At 43.3% G+C, this 21,197-nt stretch overlaps 1 protein-coding gene across 2 annotated transcripts in view; it reads right to left on the bottom strand.

The window, feature by feature from the left end:
* The window catches only part of LOC129817711 (glutamate receptor ionotropic, kainate 2-like), a 173,461-nt gene that overhangs the window by 105,248 nt on the left and 47,016 nt on the right, over positions 1-21,197 (bottom strand). For both annotated transcript variants that reach the window (XM_055873210.1, XM_055873209.1), the window contains exons 5-7: positions 11,197-11,378; positions 10,443-10,496; positions 8,528-8,701 (exon numbers count right to left, since the gene is read on the bottom strand). In XM_055873210.1, the coding sequence (XP_055729185.1) occupies positions 8,528-8,701; positions 10,443-10,496; positions 11,197-11,378 (410 nt within the window). The remainder of the gene's footprint in view (positions 1-8,527; positions 8,702-10,442; positions 10,497-11,196; positions 11,379-21,197) is intronic.

Below are 21,197 nucleotides of genomic sequence, written 5' to 3'. Positions count from 1 at the left end.
GTTACCTGGAAGAAAATGAAGGATTTAAATCTGATAAATGGAGAGAAGAGGGAGAGTAAGAGGGAGGGAGAAAGGGAGAGAGTTAAATTGGCCAAGAGCACTTTGTGAGGGAGAGTGAATCGAGGAGCGCCATCGAGGAACAGAGCTCATGTGTTCGTTTGCTCGTTCATTCATTCGACAGAGTTAGACAAAGGGGGTTGCCAGATTCCAGAGCTCGCTTCCAGCCCCTTCCGGGGACAGTGTGTTATTGGCAGTGAGGACCACTTCCGCGGCCTCTGCCCATTTAGCACCACGCTGCCCAGCCGGTCTCTGATTAAGAAGGGTATTTAACCATGAACCCTCCCTTCCATATTAATTAACCCTGCGTGCCAGGCTTAGCTAGCCTAGCGAAGTTAGCAGGTGCCCTATCTATTCCCAGTCTCCTCCTCCATCTCCTCCTCTCCCTCTCCCCCTTTCCATCTCCATCTCCTCTTCCTCTTCCTCTCCCTCTCTAACTCTCCCTCCCCATCTCAGTCTCTCCATCTCCATCTCCTTCTCCCCCTAACATCCTCTCCCTCTCCTCCTCTCCCTCTCCTCCTCTCCCTCTCCATCTTCTTCCCATCTCTCTCTCCCTCTCCTCCTTTCCCTCTCCTCCCCTCCTCCTCTCCCTCTCCTGCCCTCCAATCTCCTCCTTTCCCTCTCCTGTCCATCTCCTCCTCCTGTCCCTCTACTCCTCCTCTCCCTCTCCTCCTCTCCCTCTGCACAATAGTTTAGCGGACTTCCTAAAAACACACATCTGCTAAAGTCAGGGGGGGAGAGGACCTAGCAGGCAGGAGGTGGGCCTGACTAAATTCGTAGTGTAAACAAACTAGACAGAGATAATTAGATCTGTGGTCCCACGACGCAGTGGGCAGCTTGTGTGTGTGTGTGTCTCTGTTTGGAAGTCTGCTTGCATGAGTATGTCTTCTTATTGGGTGCCTGCTTTTGTGTGTATGTATACATATGACTGTGTATTTGTGTAAGCCTGCTTGTGTGTGAGTTGTGTGTGGCAAATAGTCCCCCCAGAACCCAAAGGACAACAGCTGATCACAAGAGACCCTGGAACCAGACTCTGTCCATGACCGTGACAATGATAACACTGGCTGACTCCTCTCACTGGTGGTCAGTCAGTGGGTGACTGTGCTACTGAGCTGATGATGGCTCTAGGCCAGTCATTGTAGACCTAACATCACACACACTCCTTTAGACGAAGAAGGATGACTCTCCGTACATACTCTCTTTGAGGAGTGTGTGTGTTTGTGGGTGTGAAGGGAGGGGGGATGCTTTGGTATCCTCTTTGATACACCTGTTTGCCTGGTGCTGCATACTAAGATGACTATGGTTTCTATTTTACTCTATTCTCTCTCTCTCTCTCTCTCTCTCTCTCTCTCTCTCTCTCTCTCTCTCTCTCTCTCTCTCTCTCTCTCTCTCTCTCTCTCTCTCTCTCTCTCTCTCTCTCTCTCTCTCTCCTCTCTCTCTCTCTCTCTCTCTCTCTCTCTCTCTCTCTCTCTCTCTCTCTCTCTCTCTCTCTCTCTCTCTCTCTCTCTCTCTCTCTCTCTCTCTCTCTCTCTCTCTCTCTCTCTCACCCTCTCTCACCCTCTCTCACCCTCTCTCTCACCCTCCGTCTCACAAAGGTTCTCTGGAGCACGGTGCGTGTGCCGCTAATAACGTTGATGCTCTGCCAAGCCCAGCTGGTGGTGCCCGGCACAGGGCAGTGCGTGTCTTCTCTCCACAGTCGCTCACTTCAAAAGGCTCTCCTCTGCCAACTGGGATCAGAGGACCCGCATCATAGGGACCTTAATGGCCGAAAAGAACCCTGTGTGAAGCTTATCTCGGTTTGGAGATCCAACACATACACAACGCCGTTGTGTAGCCCGAAAGTCAGGGGTGGGCTTTGGTCGGACTCAGAGCCACGGCGTGTGCGTTGCCATGGCAACCGGAGTGCAGCGTTCCATTTCCCTCAAAACTGTTTCTGCATGAGGGCCCAAGGCCTTGGATGGAAGGATGGAGGGAAGGAGAGTATTGGCCACAAAAGTGGCAGGGAGGGGTAGGGACTGCATTGAGTAGTGGTTAAACCCAGAATCTCCCATCCCCTCCTCTTCCTCCTCCCCCACCAAACTATGGAGGCAGTTTACTGCCAAAATCGATGTGCAATATTTTGGCAGCAATCTACCTCCATACCAAATCCCCAGCTTGTTCCAGTCTAACGCGGCTAACAGGAGCGTGACTGTGTGGCTGTGGCTGTGACTTCCTCCATCTTTTCTCTGTGGGTGGTACAACTTCCCTCCTTTTCCTCCTCCCCACCTCTCTCTCTCTCTCCCCCTCTCTCCCTCCATCCATCTCTTCTCTCTCTCCCTCCCCCCATCTCTCTCTCTCTTCCTCCCACCTGCCATCTGTATGTACTGGGTGAGGCGCTAGCTGTTGCTCAGACTAACGTTACGAGGCTACACACACACACACACACACACACACACACACACACACACACACACACACACACACACACACACACACACACACACACACACACACACACAGTAACGACTTAGGGATGGAAAAGGAGCGATGTGAACTATATTGTGTTATGTGTAAATATACCATTTTGAGTAAGTAGCCAATGCAATGTGCTTGATTTGACATTGCAGTTGCTAGGTTTTTATGTGGTTTTATTGTAGTCGTTTAGCCCGCTAAGTATTTCACCTCGTTAGCATGGCGGACTTGTCTGTGTTGTTTTTAGGGACACTAACAGTAGCTGGAGGATGAATAATAATGTTGTATCATAATTCACTATACACCCATATACAAGCACACACACACACACACACACACACACACACACACACACACACACACACACACACACACACACACACACACACGCACACGCACACGCACACGCACACGCACACATACACATACACATACACACACACCCAAGTTGGTCTAATTGGTATCTCTGCTCTTATTATGCATTCATACGTGTCAGAAATATAAATATGTGTGTGCTTCTAGTCCAGGCTGAGTAGACACACAGTACACAAAGCTCATTATACTGCACTCATTCAGACACGGTTGTAATAACCCAGGGAACTCAGTGTGATTATACAGTATACTGCACTCATTTAGACACGGTTGTAACAACCCAGGGAACTCAGTGTGATTATACAGTTTACTGCACTCATTCAGACAATGTTGGACCAACCCAGGGAACTCAGTGTGATTATACAGTATACTGCATTCATTCAGACAATGTTGGACCAACCCAGGGAACTCAGTGTGATTATAGAGTATACTGCACTCATTCAGACACGGTTGTAACAACCCCGGGAACTCAATGTGATTATACAGTATACTGCACTCATTTAGACAGGGTTGTAATAACCCCGGGAACTCAGTGTAATTATACAGTATACTGCACTCATTTAGACAATGTTGGACCAACCCAGGGAACTCAGTGTAATTATACAGTATACTGCACTCATTTAGACAATGTTGGACCAACCCAGGGAACTCAGTGTGATTATACAGTATAATGCATTCATTCAGTGGCCAGTATAGTGATGCAAACCCTGCATCTTTTACCGACACTGACCGTAGACATCCTCCTCCTTCTATTCCAGTCTATCAATTGTCCATGACACCACAAGGTGACCCTGGGAGGGTGTTGTCCTGGCAACCGTCTGCTACACAACTGTTGCCTGGTCACTGGATAGAGAGAAGAGCTAGGGATGCTTGACGGACCATAGAAACAGAATGTGACAGACACTCTGTATTGTGGAGAATGGAACAAAGATGTGCTCGGGATACTTTGGAAGATCATATAAGCTTGTTATGTACATTTCCTTTGGTTCGTTCCTAACTGACCGATTCCCTTCAAGATGGCCAAATGATACTTGCTCACATAATAGTAAAAGCTGTTGATTAGGAAGACCTTTACGATTCCAGTTCTATTCCATTTCTATTTCGCTTTCGGAATGCAAAATATATACCACTGAAAGGATGTTATATGTAAGCATCCAACCAAGGAAATGGGTACCATGAGACTTTTATGTTTTTGAAAGATTTGGATTGAGCAGAGATGAATAATGAATAAAACAGAAGAAGAACTGCTATTGAATGTGACATCCTCTTTCTTATAAAGACGGTCCAACTAATAAACGACAGAAAAACAGCTAAAAAACGACAGAAAAACAACTAATAAACGACAGAAAAACAGCTAAAAAACGACAGAAAAACAGCTAAAAAACGACAGAAAAACAGCTAAAAAACGACAGAAAAACTGCTAAAAAACGACAGAAAAACAGCTAAAAAACGACAGAAAAACAACTAATAAACGACAGAAAAACAGCTAAAAAACGACAGAAAAACAGCTAAAAAACGACAGAAAAACAGCTAAAAAACGAAAGAAAAACTGCTAAAAAACGACAGAAAAACAACTAAAAAACGACAGAAAAACAGCTAAAAAACGACAGAAAACAACTAAAAAACTACAGAAAAACAACTAATAAACTACAGAGAAACAGCTAAAAAACTAAAGAAAAACAACTAATAAACTACAGAAAAACAACTAATAAACTACAGAAAACTACAGTGGCGTTCTGCATTAGCATCGAATAGCCCCCTTGATTTGCAACTTTTCAGGGAAGATACGAACCAATATACCAAGGCATTTAGGAAAGCTAAGGCTACCTTTTTCAAACAGAAAATTGCATCATGTAGCACAAACTCAAAAAAGTTCTGGGACACTGTAAAGTTCATGGAGAATTTGAACACCTCCTCCCAGCTGCCCACTGCACTGAGGCTAGGAAACACTGTCACCACTGATAAATCCACTATAATTGAGAATTTCAATAAGCATTTTTCTATGGCTGGCCATGCTTTCCACCTGGCTACCCCTACCCCAGTCAACAGCCCTGCACCCCCAAAGCAACTCGCCCAAGCCTCCCCCATTTCTCCTTCACCCAAATCCAGATAGCTGATGTTCTGAAAGAGCTGTAAAATCTGGACCCCTACAAATCAGCCGGGCTAGACAATCTGGACCATCTCTTTCTAAAATGATCTGCCGAAATCGTTGCAACCCCTATTACTAGCCTGTTCAACCTCTCTTTCGTAATCATCTGAGAAACCCAAAGATTAGAAAGCAACCACGGTCATCCCCCTCTTCAAAGGGGGAGACACTCTAGACCCAAACTATTATAGACCTATATCTGTCCTACCCTGCCTTTCTAAGGTCTTCGAAAGCCAAGTTAACAGATTACTGACCATTTTGAATCCCACCGTACTTTCTCCGCTATGCAATCTGGTTTCAGAGCTGGTCATGCGTGCACCTCAGCCACGCTCAAGGTCCTAAACGATATCATAACCGCCATCGATAAGAGACATTACTGTGCAGCCGTATTCATCGACCTGGCCAAGGCTTTCGACTCTGTCAATCACCACATTCTTATCGGCAGACTCAACAGCCTTGGTTTCTCAAATGACTGCCTCGCCTGGTTCACCAACTACTTCTCTGATAGAGTTCAGTGTGTCAAATCGGAGGGCCTGTTGTTCGGACCTCTGGCAGTCTCTATGGGGGTGCCACAGGGTTCAATTCTCGGGCCGACTCTCTTCTCTGTATGCATCAATGATGTCGCTCTAGCTGCTGGTGATTCTCCGATCCACCTCTATGCAGACGACACCATTCTGTATACCTCTGGCCCTCCTTTGGACACTGTGTTAACTAACCTCCAGACGAGCTTCAATGCCATACAACTCTCCTTCCGTGGCCTCCAACTGCACTTAAATGCAAATAAAACTAAATGCATGCTCTTCAACCGATCGCTGCCCGCACCTGCCCCGACTGTCCAGCATCACTACTCTGGACGGTTCTGACTTAGAATATGTGGACCACTACAAATACCTAGGTGTCTGGTTAGACTGTAAACTCTCCAGACTCACATTAAACATCTCCAATCCAAAATTAAATCTAGAATCGGCTTCCTATTTCGCAACAAAGCATCCTTCACTCATGCTGCCAAACATACCCTCGTAAAACTGACCATCCTGCCGATCCTCGACTTTGGCGATGTCATTTACAAAATAGCCTCCAACTCTCTACTTAACAAATTGGATGCAGTCAATCACAGTGCCATCCGTTTTGTCACCAAAGCCCCATATACTACCCACCACTGTGACCTGTATGCTCTCGTTGGTTGGCCCTCGCTTCATACTCGTCGCAAAACCCACTGGCTCCAGGTCATCTACAAGTCTTTGCTAGGTAAAGCCCCGCCTTCTCAGCTCACTGGTCACCATAACAGCACCCACCCATAGCACGCGCTCCAGCAGGTATATCTCACTGGTCACCCCTAAAGCCAATTTCTCCTTTGGCCGCCTTTCCTTCCAGTTCTCTGCTGCCAATGATGGGAACAAAATGCAAAAATCCCTGAAGCTGGAGACACATATCTCCCTCACTAGCTTTAAGCACCAGCTGTCAGAGCAGCTCACAGATCACTGCAACTGTACATAGCCCATCTGTACATAGCCCATCCAACTGCCTCATCCCCATACTGTATTTATTTATTTATCTTGCTCCTTTGCATCCCAGCATCTCTACTTGCACATTCATCTTATGCACATCTACCATTCCAGTGTTTATTGCTCTATTGTAATTACTTCGCCACCATGTCCTATTTATTGCCTTACCTCCCTTATCTTACCTCATTTGCACACAATGTATATAGACTATTTTTTCTACTGTATTATTGACTGTATGTTTGTTTATTCCATGTGTAACTCTGTGTTGTTTCGAACTGCTTTGCTTTATCTTGGCCAGGTCGCAGTTGTAAATGAGAACTTGTTCTCAACTAGCCTACCTGGTTAAATAAAGGTGAAATAAAAAATAAAATAAATAAATAAAATGTTTATATCATTACCATACAATTTGAATAATTTCTATAATTTTACATCCACATATTTTCTCATTTATATTATTAAATTGGAAAATCTTAAGGGAGAAGAGCATTATGGGCTGCGTCCCATATTTAGTGTCTACTTTTGCCCTCTACTCTGGTAATAGGCAATAGGATTCCATTTGGGCCGCGGTATGGTGGGATACAGTATATCACTGTTGAATATATCACTGGCTTATAAATAGAACACCCTCATGAAGTCATTTATCAAGCCTGGTACAGAGCCCATTGGACATTATTATTTATTATTTAGCAGAAGTTCTAGTCTGGTGCGATATGTCAATATGCGCTATGCCTAATTAATCAAACCATGAACATACAGAATTTAAAAAATGGAAAAACATCCAGCATTTAACCTCTTTGCGCATTTCATTCATCTTTGCATACATGAATAACAGTGTTGTTGTTTTGTCTCGTGTCTAAGCATATGGGAATTGAAAGAAAACATGTGCCATTGCATTAAGGGGTGGTATGTGACAATAGGGCTTTGTCTGGCAAGACATCAGAGCAGATTGCTACACCAAATGAATGCAGTTAACTGTGCATTTGAATATAAGATTTAAAAAAGACTTAAAGGTCCTACAGTGTCTTTGCTTTTTAGACAGTATTTGACATGCATGTACTCTAATTTAGGGGTTACAGCTTCCATGTAGAACAGAAGTACAGTAGGGCATGCCATCCTATGACGCCTTGTGCATTTCAATTCATTAGCATATATGACATTGTGTCTCTGTCATTGTGTTACTGGTTTTTCTCATTGCATCTGTCTCTGTGAAGATTCACCATGGATCTACTGCCATCTTATACCCAGACAGAGGAAACAGACAGGAAAGAGACACAAAACAGAAAAACACAGACATACATTTCCCCGGAGACTTCGTATCGTCCCTGCGAAATTAAATAATTGGCGGTTTCAGACAAATGGATACAGAGAGAGACCTTGAATGACCATGCCTGAGCTCCACTTATGTTTTTTCACTTTCAAATCACCTCATCGTCGCTGGCTTTTTTGGACGGCTCCCCAGAAAAAAGCAGAGGCCATCATTTCCGTCCAATTTGCTCTCTCGCTCTCTCTCCGCACACTGACAGATTGTCATATTTTGGCAGGGTTCCCGGCGGATAGAGGGAGAGAGGAGGCGAGTGAAGGAGTGCAGAGAAAGGGCCATTACCATCCACACAGTCTCATTAGAGAGCATTTAGACCCAGGAACTCCAAGCTCAAAGCTCCAGACATTGGGCTACTGCCCAGCCTCGATGCCCTCCCAGAGAGCATCTCACCTGGGCTAAAGCCCCTGCCATCCTGCCCTGTTACCCAGTAACTATTTCATTACATTCGTATATTGTATATTTCATTGCTTCATGAATCATGTCATGGATATAAAATTGACCACTTCATACACAATGGCTTAAAATCTGCCTGTGCTAGAAAGATCACAACACATGATAAATGTAGCAATATAATTTACAACGTCCTATCGATTTGGTCATTGAGACACTAGGGCGATAAAGCATGTTTGTTTGTGCATGCAGAGCATAAGGAAGATTTAGCAGTTTCAACCATACCGTCATGAATCCTTCCAGTAGGCCCGAGTCCGGTTTGGGCGGGGCTTGTAGGCGTTCCATGGACCATTTCTCGATGATCGACGACACCTGAGAGTTTTCCGTGTTTAGGATCCGGAAACCCGTCATGTTGACTCCGCTGTACCGATACGGCTCCATATCCAGGGCGAAAAGGTCCTAAAATAACAAAAATTGCTGTGTTCATGCTTTCATACTTTATTAAAATGTAATAAACATGTCATAAACATGTAACAAGCATTTCATTAGTGTCGTATGGTATTACTGATTCTATATAGGGATTGTGTCCGTAGATTGAGATGCAAGGAGATCATTTATTGTCCATGATTGATTCTAGAGTGCTGAGCGCACACCTGTTCTCACGCTAAATTAAAACTGCGTTCGGGAAGCCAGATTTAACGGCGAGAGAGATTACCGGGGTACGTTCTGAAGTATTTTTAGGAGGCAGTTAATCTCGTTCACCGAGGCAGTGGACTTGATTAAGCTAACGTTTTCCAGGTTACCAGGCAGGGCCTTGGTGCGAGGCCACACGTCTGGCGTATGAAGGCAGACATCTATAGGTTGTATAAGTGTACACTCCTCTAAGGGCAAAACAAGCTCCTGGATACCAGTTGTATTGCAGCATTGGCCAGCACTACCGCCACTTCCTTGCCAAACTGACCTATGTTGTTGGAACAGGCAGGAGCCCAGACTAACAAGTTACAGCATGCCTCTGAAACAGCACTACCTTCGTTGCTCTATTTCCTGTTTGCCCATAACAACAGATTCAGGGTCAGTCTTTCTCGACCCTTGTCCTAACCTTATCCATAATGTTCCAAACAGCACAACAGGCACAGTTGTTGTCAGGGTCATAATGTACTGAGACGGTAATAGCCTCGTACTGTCTGAGCTGTTATGTACGCTCTGAATCTCTCATTCTCTCTCTCGCCATCCAGGCAAGATAGGCTTTTCATCCAGTGAGAACAGCGGGACTCTTTGTAGTGGATGGATCAAAATAACTTTGGAGAACTTAAATCGCCGCCTTGAGTCAGAATAGACGAGCATATCGAACAGCTTCATTTTTTTCCTGATCAAAACTCTTAGAGGCTTTTGGACAACAGATTGGGGAAGGGTAGAGAATGGCTAAGCATCGTTTAGAGAGGAAACAAAAGGGTATCGAAGAAAAAGTCTAGACTGATACTTAGACAGCTATAATCTTTTTTCAACCCTGGAATAGATACGGTCTTTAAAGGGTTTTATCTATAAATGTTTTTGACATTTATTAACAGTATCTTCAATAACACATTATAGATGTATTAATTGCCACCAGGACCAAGTATTTAAGTGTATATAAAATATAAAGAATATGATTATGTGATATCTACCGTAAGGTGTCCATGTTAGGACAACATCACGCATCTGCAACGCTCATGGATACCTTCCTAATATGGGCAACGTATTGATCAGGAAGGAAACTCAGTATAGACGGGTTAGCTGACAACGTCACAAAAACGATGAGCAGGCTTCAATGGGGCAGAAGTCCATGTGTTGTTGTGATCTTGAATGGCCAGATATATAGTAACAATGACAAGCTGCCATGTGGGGATCCGTAGGTGGCTCATTTCAGCTCGTTTCATCTTGTTCTTGATACCATGTCTTATTTTGAGGTGTTTTGATTGATGTCACGTCTAGGCTAATATGGCAAAAAAACTGCTAGCTAGCTAACCAACAACTGTAACAATGTATTTGTGCGATAACAAGTGCTCATTGTGCAAATGTATTTATGTTTTCAAGAACATTGGATATGAAATACAGTTTAAATGTTGTCATCAATTTAAAGCCATTCCAGTCTGTTTTGCCCCATAGTTTTTGTTGCTAAACCACCAACCCGTCTATAAATGTAAGGTGCTGGTAAACGTACCAGGGTGGTGAAGATGTAGTGGTAGTACTCGGTCATCATTCCCATGGCTAGAGCCTGTGGGAAAACAACAATACTGACTATGGTCAAAGTGCCAACACAAATATACAGCATGTGGGAGTGCAGAGTAGACAAAACATTTTTTGGACCAAATTACTTTAGATAAGTCAATATGCTAAACACATTTGGGGAATATCCTATTAGCGTTTTATGTATTTTTTTGTCAACACACAGAGCAGAAAATCAGAGTCAGAGTCATGATTCAGCAAGACTTTGTGGTGGATGTTTCACATTAAGAGGCCATGTTGGTGGCCATGCTGTATATCATTAGTAAACTGAACACGTGTCATCTACTCTGCCCGAAAACTGGTATTTTGGTGACGGATATACACACTTCTCATTAAGAATGTGGCTTAATCAGAATGTCTGAAACATGCCTGCGAGCTGAGTCAGAGCTGCTAATTAAAACTATATTGTGGGATAGAGCATCCATTAGAGCATCCATTATGGAAGCACAGTAATAGAACTTTAATATTCTAAAAGGAGATGAACGAGGAAAATGAAATACCAAAAGAGTCGGTTGCAGATAAAAAGGAATTGAATTACCAAAGGACTTGAATGACGGTGCTGGACCTTAAACCATAGTATAAGTAATAACTATTCAATGAGTGACTCATTATTCTGGAGATAATTCATATAAAGAAATCTAACAAAGTCTAAGAATAACAAAGTACAACATGTCTCTTGCCTAACTGACCTGTTTCAGGATCCAGGCAGCCATTTCATGGCCGCAGTCAAAGATCACGTGGAACTCCTTTGCTTTCTTCATCTCTTTCAGAAGTGGCTTGGCATCCTTGGTCTCCGCCGGCAACTGTCGGATCTTCAAACGGATGTTGTATCGGGATGGCGCCTTGATCAGCTCCTGCAACCGAATAAGACCTGCAGACCAAAAATGTACACCTTATACAAGAGTGGCAGGAATTTAAAAAATGTGTATGCAATGGAAATTAATAAAAGCGTGGCATTGGTAAGGCATACAGTTCAGATACAACCCAGCAGAATTGGTTCTGTGAACATTCCCAGAACATTCATTAGGTTGCCCCAACAGTTCTAAAAACACAAAAACTGTCCAGTTGTGCTGATGATTATGCAATGTTTGTATAAAATATTATCTTGATGTTGCAAGAACCTTACCAGAACAAATGTTGTTATTACATGACTTGGAAACCGAATAACAACCGTAGGGGAATGTTCTGTGGTGGTACTTACAGATGTTGTGCACAACCTTTTAGGATATAAAAAAAAAAAACATTTTGTCATCAAAAGTATTATTTGAATGTTTTTGGAATGTTATCATCCTAATGTGAGATAAAACCATAACTAGAACGTAATATGAATGTTACCTAATGTCCTGTGAATGTTCCCGGTTAGCTGGGAAGTGTTTTAAAGTGTAAAAGCCCAAATACATGGCTCTCTATTCCATAATTGACCTGATTGTCCCACTCCCACTTGCCCTCTGCCACGTGTATTCTGACTCTTCTGATCACAGACAAAATCATTCAATCGTGTCAATGGGAAACTTGCAACATTTTATTTTGAGGCAAGTCAGAATACCTCCAATGATACAGTTCTGCAGAACCTCCAACAGAACTCTTCACCAACTCAATGCAAACGACAAAAAGCACTTTACTCCAGCACCTTAAAAATGCAAATTCATACAGTACTCTCTACTCTAGAGTGGAATGACTTAAATCTGATAGTGTGGGGAAAGCCAGAGTCAATTCATTCTCTATCTCTCTCCTTCCCAAGGTTCTGTTCTGATGGGAGCCTCTGTTTGCCCGACCACTATCCCCTAGGGAATGTAAACATACCACCTTTTCGTATTGAGAAACAAACTCCAACTTTCCCTTTTCCACCAGCACTCCGTTAGAGATGTCTCAAAAAGACGATCTGAAATTACAACGGGTTTCTCCCCTCTCCACCGAGGACTTCTGAGGACTTGGCTCAGTCCTCGTCAGAGGACTTCTCCACCGAGGACTTCTGAGCCGTGGAATGAATGAAGGTTGGATTTATGGTATAAATTATTACTTGTCATGAGTGTAGAAATGGATGGGTGTAGGAAGGAGAGAAGAAGGTTTTTTTAAGAAGCACGTTAGGACTGCTCAGCCCCTTTTTCTTTGGGACGAAGTGCTGTGTGAGCAATTGAATGGTTTTACTGTGAGTCAGGGCTGATTCTCCCTTGGGAGTTTAATAAGGATTGCTGCAAAATAGGAATGAGGAATGTGTCCTCGCATGTTGGAAGTACAGTCGTTGCCAAAAGTTTTGAGAATGACACAAATATTAATTTTCACAATGTCTGCTGCCTCAGTTTGTATGATGGCAATTTGCATATACTCCAGAATGATATGAAGAGTGATCAGATGAATTGCATTTAATTACAAAGTCCCTCTTTGCCATGCAAATGAAATTAATCTCAAAAAAACAATTCCACTGCATTTCAGCCCTGCCACAAAAGGACCAGCTAACATCATGTTAGTGATTCTCTCGTTAACACAGGTGTGTGTTGACGAGGACAAGGCTGGAGATCACTCTGTCATGCTGATTGAGTTCGAATAACAGACTGGAAGCTTCAAAAGGAGGGTGGTGCTTGGAATCATTGTTCTTCCTCTGTCAACCATGGTTACCTGCAAGGAAACATGTACCGTCATCATTGCTTTGCACAAAAAGGGCTTCACAAGCAAGGATATTGCTACCAGTAAGATTGCACCTAAATCGACCATTTATCGGATCATAAAGAACTTCAAGGAGAGCGGTTCAATTGTTGTGAAGAAGGCTTCACGGCACCCAAGAAAGTCCAGCAAGTGCCAGGACCGTCTCCTAAAGTTGATTCAGCTGCGGGATCGGGGCACCACCAGTACAGAGCTTGCTCAGGAATGGCAGCAGGTAGGTGTGATTGCATCTGCATGCACAGTGAGGTGAAGACTTTTGGAGAATGGCCTGGTGTCAAGAAGGGCAGCAAAGAAGTCACTTCTCTCCAGGAAAAACATCAGGGACAGAATGATATTCTGCAAAAGGTACAGGGATTGGACTGCTGAGGACTGGGGTAAAGTCATTTTCCTCTCCGACTGTTTGGGGCAACTCTGATGAATCCCCTTTCTGATTGTTTGGGGGGGGGGGGGGGGGGTAAAAGCTTGTCCGGAGAAGACAAGGTGAGCACTACCATCAGTCCTGTGTCATGCCAACAGTAAAGCATCCTGAGACCATTCATGTGTGGGGTTGCTCCTCAGCGAAGGGAGTGTGCTCAATCACAATTTTGCCTAAGAACACAGCCATGATAAAGAATGGTAACACATCCTCCAAGAGCAACTTCTCCCAACCATCCAGCAACAGTTTGGTGACGAACAATGCCTTTTCCAGCATGATGGAGCACCTTGCCATAAGGAAAAAGTGATAACTAAGTGGCTCTTGGAACAAAACATTGATATTTTGGGTCCATGGCCAGGAAACTCCCCAGACCTTAATCCCATTGAGAACTTGTGGTCAATCCTCAAGAGGCGGGTGGACAAACAAAGACCCACAAATTCTGACAAACTCCAAGCATTGATTATGCAAGAATGGGCTGCCATCAGTCAGGATGTGGCCCAGAAGTTAATTGACAGCATGCCAGGGCGGATTGCAGAGGTCTTGAAAAAGAAGGGTCAACACTACAAATATACTCTTTGCATCAACTTCATGTAATTGTCAATAAAAGCCTTTGACACTTATGAAATGCCTGTAATTATACTTCCGTATTCCATAGTAACATCTGACAAAAATATCTAAAGACACTGAAGCAGCAAACTGTGTGGAAATGAACATGTGTCATTGTGAAAACTTTTGGCCAGAACTGTACATATACTGCAGTTGTGTGAGTGAGGGAGGTAGGTATTCCAAGCACCGGGATCTTCACCTGAACTAATCCCAGAAGATCCCTACTCAAGTGTAATCCCAGAAGATCCCTACTCTGGGGTAATCCCAGAAGATCCCTACTCCGGCCATCTGTCCCTTCTCTGTTTTGGTCCGTACAGACACTTCGGAGGCATTAAGCGGAAAATCTTTCTGGGGAGAGCAACGTTTGGGAAACACTGTCAGAGCTGATGTTTGAGGGGCTGTGGATAATGCCGATCCTCAGACAGCTGTGTGTGAATATTTTATCCTCTCCGATAGTTCTTCCCGCCAGACGTCAGATAGACTCCAATCACATAATGTCCTGGAGCATGAAGATGTGTGATTACAGTCCAAAGGTGTGTGTGTGTGTGTGTGTGTGTGTGTGTGTGCGTGCGTGCGTGCGTGCGTGCGTGTGCGTGCGTGTGTGTCTGTATCTGGGTGTGGTCCACATCATCCAGGCTCTCTCACCCCGACTCTGTCACTGTGAGAGTTGGAGGTGGTGTGTTACACTAAAACCACTCCCCTTAAGGAGGAGGAAACTGCCAGGCTGACATGGTTAAGTAACCCTCCCCTTAAAGAACCCCTAACACCTCCCTCAGAATCCTTTGTGAGGGAATCAATACATGCCAGTGGGAGTTGTGGTGGTGGGAGTGATGATAAATGGTTGCATCCAAAATGGAACCCTATTCTAAGTACTGTAGAGAATAGAGAACCCTATTGGCCCTGGTCTAAAGTAGTGTACTATATAGAGAATAGGGAGCCATTTGGGACACACTAATGAGGAGGAGTGGAACAGTGGCCAATTAGATGACTCGTTGTAGTGGACGTTGAGTTGGATCATTTACTGTGCACTTAGCCAAGGTTAATATACTCTCACCATGCTACAGTGGCGGCTCTCGACAAAGAGAAATGTGTGTGACAGAGACATGGTCAGAAAAGGTATTAGCATTTACTGAAGCAGTCACCAGGAGAATCCTGAAGGTCAATTTATTATGGTAAATAGGTCTTATTGAATCTACCAGCTCATGGTACACTCAGAAAAAAGGGGTTTTGGCTGTCCCCATAGGATAACCCTTTTTGGTTCCTGGTAGAACTATTTTGTGTTCTGTGTAGAACCCTCTGTGGAAAGGGTTCTCAATGGAACTCAAAGGGTTCTAACTGGAACCAAAAAGGGTTCTTCAAAATGTTATCTTATCCTATGGGGACTATGGATCAATTTGTGATTCAGGGTAAGACACCTCATGTCCCCAGTGTAGTAAAAAGAAGTGGGCAAGTAACGTAATATTTCTTTAATTTTAAAATGTATGCCAAACAAAAAACATTGATTTAAAAGTTTAACAAGCCATACAACTCCATGCACAATAAATGCTTTTAACAATTTCCACTGATAAATTTGCTAAAACTAATTTAGTTGAAGAATGGTGCAGATACAAACTTTGGTAACGGAATTAGGGTAAAATCTCTCAGGTTTTAATGTGATCAGGTTTTCCAATGTTTTTGTGTGTTAAAAATCTAAAATTAAAATAATAAAAATCTTCTCCAAAATAAGTATGAAAGATGTCTGTAGAAAGAATGGGGTGTCAGCTATGACATGGCACCTTGAGGTTGAACACATCTATTTTGTTTATTGAGTTACAGTGAAGTGGATTTACACTCGGTAACGGAACTACGGTAACAGAATTACATCATGGGTCCCTGATCTGTACTACAGAAATTCACAATTATAGATATGAATGTCATTCTCCTCATGTTTCTCAAGTTTGTACATCACAGCACAGCACAGCACAGCGCAGTAGAGTACAGTACAATATACTGTACTCTACTTTTTTTTACTGTACTATCCAAACTTGTGAAACATACGTCTATGACAAGTTCAGATTTGGCCCAGTCCGGTCCATCTGTGGAATAACCACATTTCAATACTAATGGATGTCCAGTGGTGCTCAGTGGGTGAGTAGGCTGGTTACAGGAAATGGAAAGAGAGGGGGCTCATGGGGAGGGGTTGTCCAGACAGAATTTTTTAACACTCTTGGTTTGACCACCAGATTTACATTTTAGCAGACGCTCTTATCCTGAGCGATTGCCAGTAGTTAGTGCATACATTTACCTACTGCCCCCCCGTGGGAATCAAATCCACAATTCTGGCATTACAAGGCCCATGCTCTACCAACTGAGCCACACGTGACTGAAGACAGAAACACACAAAAAAATGTATGAGCTGTATGAGCCCATTGTAGCCAATTCAGTTCTAGTAATTCTGCTACTGATGGTTTTGGTCATTCTGTTACCTGATTTGGTAATGGAATTATGAGTTTTAATCACTTAATAATTCATAACCAAAATTATAAAATGACTAACTAATTGGTAGGTCTGCCATTACTTGTTACTACTGTGAACTTTTGTTATCCTCTCTCTTCATGAGGGTATGTGGGTATTTGGTAATGGAATTAAAAGGCACTTGAGTCACGTTCCTGACCTTATTTTCCTTTGTTTAGTCTTGTTTAGTTGGTCAGGACGTGAGCTGGGTGGGCATTCTATGTTATGTGTTTCTATGTTGGGTTCATTCAACTAGCCTGATATGGTTCTCAATCAGGGGCAGGTGTTTTACATTTCCTCTGATTGAGAACCATATTAAGGTAGGCTGTTCTCACTGTTTGTTGGTGGGTGATTGTTGCTGTGTCTGTGTTTGTTCACCACACGGTACTGTTTCGTTTGTTTGTTCCTGTTCGTGCGTTCCTTGTTTTATATGTTCTCAAATTCAGGTCTGTTCACGTCGTTTGTTGTTTTGTAATTTGTTCAAGTGTTTTTTTGTCTTCGTTTAAATAAACGATAGTATGTATTCAAACCACGCTGCATTTTGGTCCGATCCTTGCTCCTCCTCAGACGAGGAGGAAGACGAGCGTTACAACTAGGAATAATATTCACATGGAAAAGTCCACCGACCCACTGTAAAAGGATTTCAGAGCCATCATCGACTCAGTGGGTTTTGTCCAACATGTCTCCGGACCTACTCACTGCCACAGTCATACCCTGGATCTAGTTTTGTCCCATGGAATAAATACTGTGGTTCTAAATGTTTTTTTCTCATAATCCTGGACTATCAGACGACCATTTTATTATGTTTGCAATCGCAACAAATAGCACTGACACTGCACCCGTGAAGGTGGTAAATGACCTTTTAATGGCATCAGACGAAGGCTCTGCATCTGTCCTAGTGCTTCTAGACCTTAGTGCTGCTTTTGACAACATCAATCACCACATTCTTTCAAAGGAATTGGAAACCCTAATTGGTCTACATGGACAAGTTCTTGCCTGGTTTGGAGCTTATCTGTCGGAAAGATATCAGTTTGTCTCTGTGCATGGTTTGTCCTCTGACAACTCAATTGTACGTTTTGACGTTCCTTAAGGTTCCATTTTAGGACCACTATTGTTTTCAATATAAATTCTACCTCTTGGTGATGTCATTCGGAAACACAATGTCAACTTTCACTGCTATGCGGACGACACACAGCTGTACATTTCGATGAAACATGGTGAAGCCCCAAAACTGTTTCAGACATAAGGAAGTGGATGGTGGCATTTAAAAAAACTTTTAAACTCTGACAAAACAGAGATGCCAGTTCTAGGTTCCAAGAAATAAAGAGATGTGCTGCTGGATATGACAATTCATCTTGATGGTTGTGACATGTGAAGGACCTCTGTGTTACTCTGGACTCTGATCTGTCTTTGACAAACATATGAAGAATATTTCAAGGACAGCTTTTTTCCATCTTCGTGACTTTGCAAAAGTCTGAAATGTTTTGTTAAAAAAATGTGGCAGATAAAATAATCCATAATCCATGCTTTTGTCACTTCTAGATTAGACTACTGTAATGCTCTACTCTCCAGCTACCTGGATAAAGCACTAAATATACTTCCATTTCTGCTCAACACGGCTGCTAGAATCTTGACTAGACCCCAAAAATGTGCTCATATTACTCAAGTGATCATGTTACTCCAGTGCTAGCCTGGCTTCCGGTTAAGGGTAAGGCTGATTTCAAAGTTTTACTGCTAACCTACAAAGCATTACATGGGCTTGCTCCAACCTATCTCTCCATTTTGGTCCAGCCATACATACCTACAAGTACGCTACGGTCACAAGACGCATGCCTCCTTATTGTCCCTAGAAATTCTAAGCAAACAGTTGGAGGCATGGCTTTCTCCAATATAGCGCAATTTTTAAAGAATGGTCTGCCTATCCATGTGAGAGACGCAGACTCGGTCTCGACCTTTAAGCCTTTACTGAAGACTCATCTCTTCAGTAGGTCCTATGATTGAGTGTAGTCTGGCCCAGGGGTGCGAAGGTGAACGGCAAGGCACTGGAGCAACAAACTGCCCTTGCTGTCTCTGCCTGGCCAGCTCCCCTCTCTCCACTGGAATTCTCTGCCTATGACCCTATTAAGGTGGCTGAGTCACTGGCTTACTAGTGCTCTTCCATGCTGTCCCTAGGAGAGGTGCGTCACTTGAGTGGGTTGAGTCACAGACGTGATCTTCGGGTCCGGTTTTGTACCCTCAGTCTCGTGCGGTGGAGGAGATCTTTGTGGGCTATACTCAGCCTTGTCTCAGGGTAGTACGTTGGTGCTCTGTTTATATCCCTCTAGTGGTGTGGGGGCTGTGCTTTGGCAAAGTGGGTGGGGTTATGTCCTGCCTCTAGTATCTATACTGCAATAGTCTATGTGCCGGGGGGCTAGGGTCAGTCTGTTATATCTAAAGTAATTATCCTGTCTATTTGGTGTCCTGTGTGAATTTAAGTATGCTCCCTCTAATTCTCTCTGTCTCCCTCTCTCCCTCCCCTCTCGGAGGACCTGAGCCCGAGGATAATACCTCAGGACTACCTGGCCTGATGGCTCCTGGCTGTCCCCAGTCCACCAGATCATGCTGCTGCTCCAGTTTCAACTGTTCTGCGTGCGGCTTTGGAACCCTGACCTGTTCACCGGACGTGCTACCTTGTCCCGGGCCTGCTGTTTTTGACTCTCTCTCTCTCTCTCTACCGCACCTGCTGTCTCGACCTCTGAATGCTTAGCTATGAAAAGACAAATTACATTTACTCCTGAGGTACTGACCTGTTGCACCCACTACAACCATTGTGATTATTATTTGATCCTGCTGGTCATCTATGAACATTGGAACATCTTGAAGAAGAATTTGGCCTTAATGGTCATGTACTCTTATAATCTCCACCCAGCACAGCCAGAAGAGGACTGACCACCCCTCAGAGTCTGGTTGCTCTCTAAGCTTCTTCCTAGGTTCCTACCTTTCTATGAAGTTTTTCCTAGCCCTCATACGTCTACATCTGTATTGCTAGGTGTTTGGTGTTTTAGACTGGGTTTCTACATAGCACATTGTGACATCTGCTGATGTAAAAATGGCTTTATAAATACATTTGATTGATTAATTGAAGGAAATATTTCTTAAACTCACAGAAAGTAAACAATATCTCCAAAACATAATATGCTGTAAGCGTTGATAGTATACTGAACAAAAATATAAAAGAAACATGTAAAGGGTTGGTCCCGTGTTTTATGAGCTGAAATAAAAGATCCCAGAAATTTTACATACGCACTAAATGTGTATTTCTCTCAAATGTTGTGCATTTATTTGTTGTCATGACTCTCCTGTGAGGATCCGAAGGATCAGGTTACAGTGGGTCAGCTCTACAGCGCTCTTCCTCTCCCACAGAGGGAGAGAAGAATGGAGTTGGCTAGTTTTATGACGGTCGTAAATATCTTGCAGAAACTCTGCTTTTGGGTTCTGCAGGATTGAGGGGGAATAACCCTTTTGTTACAAGGAGATTCCTCCTGCCAAAACTACAACATCCAACAGTGGATAATGACACAATATTCCTAACACAAATCATGTGGGAAATGGTTGGTGGGGCTTGAAACAATATTGTCAAATAAGTCCTTGTTTGTGATATCTTTAAGGACAGTATAACAAATAACAGTAACTCTACAAATGTATACGTCCCAGTTATCAGATTTACATCTAAATGTTGTGGAACTTATTTGATTAAATATTTAACTATTTGTAAGAAGATGAAATGTGATTTTAGCGTTCTAAATGAGATAATTGTTTTTCATGTAAAGTTTTACCAAGTCAGTAACCACGCCCACGTGAGCACAGACCTTGTGACAATGTGATAGAACCGCTCTCCAAGGTGAGGGCATAAAAAGACGCGAACGAAATTTACATTCGACCAGAAAACGTGGAGCTGTGGCTACACGCGTGATCGACAGCGTGAGCTGAAAAGTATGAAATGTTTAGAAACTCTGAAACTTTCAACAGAGAAGAAGAAAATCTCTACCAGACCAGACAGCGTGAAGCGGTGGCTACACGGCTGAGAAACAATATAAAACTAAAGACCAGCCGAAGTACAGCGCGAGCTGGATATGGCAAAATGATTTGAAACTACAATACCAGAAAATGGTAAGGACCTCTGAAACACTCTCTCGAAGAAGAAGAAGAAGAAGAAGAAGACAACACAAGAGCATTTAGTCTACAGCTTTTTATGCACTGTTAGCCTAGGAAACTCGACCGAAGACAATGACAAAGAACAATTTCCTCTCACCATTATAGGTATTTCTAGAGTATCTATTCTAAACAAACAGAGTGAAGGACAAGGCCAGCTGGACACTGCGTGGTACACCTCTGGAAGATCCATTCTAACAGACACTCCGAGACCAAGAAGCTACAACTACTAAGCACATTGTGACCTCTGATGGACAACCAGAGACTTACACAACCAGAGACTTCTGATGAACTACTCTCCATAGATGGACCGGATGATTTCAA

This window comes from Salvelinus fontinalis, chromosome 20 (genome assembly GCF_029448725.1).
Source record: "Salvelinus fontinalis isolate EN_2023a chromosome 20, ASM2944872v1, whole genome shotgun sequence".
Classification (NCBI taxonomy): domain Eukaryota; kingdom Metazoa; phylum Chordata; class Actinopteri; order Salmoniformes; family Salmonidae; genus Salvelinus; species Salvelinus fontinalis.
This window is presented reverse-complemented; position numbering and strand designations above follow the sequence as displayed.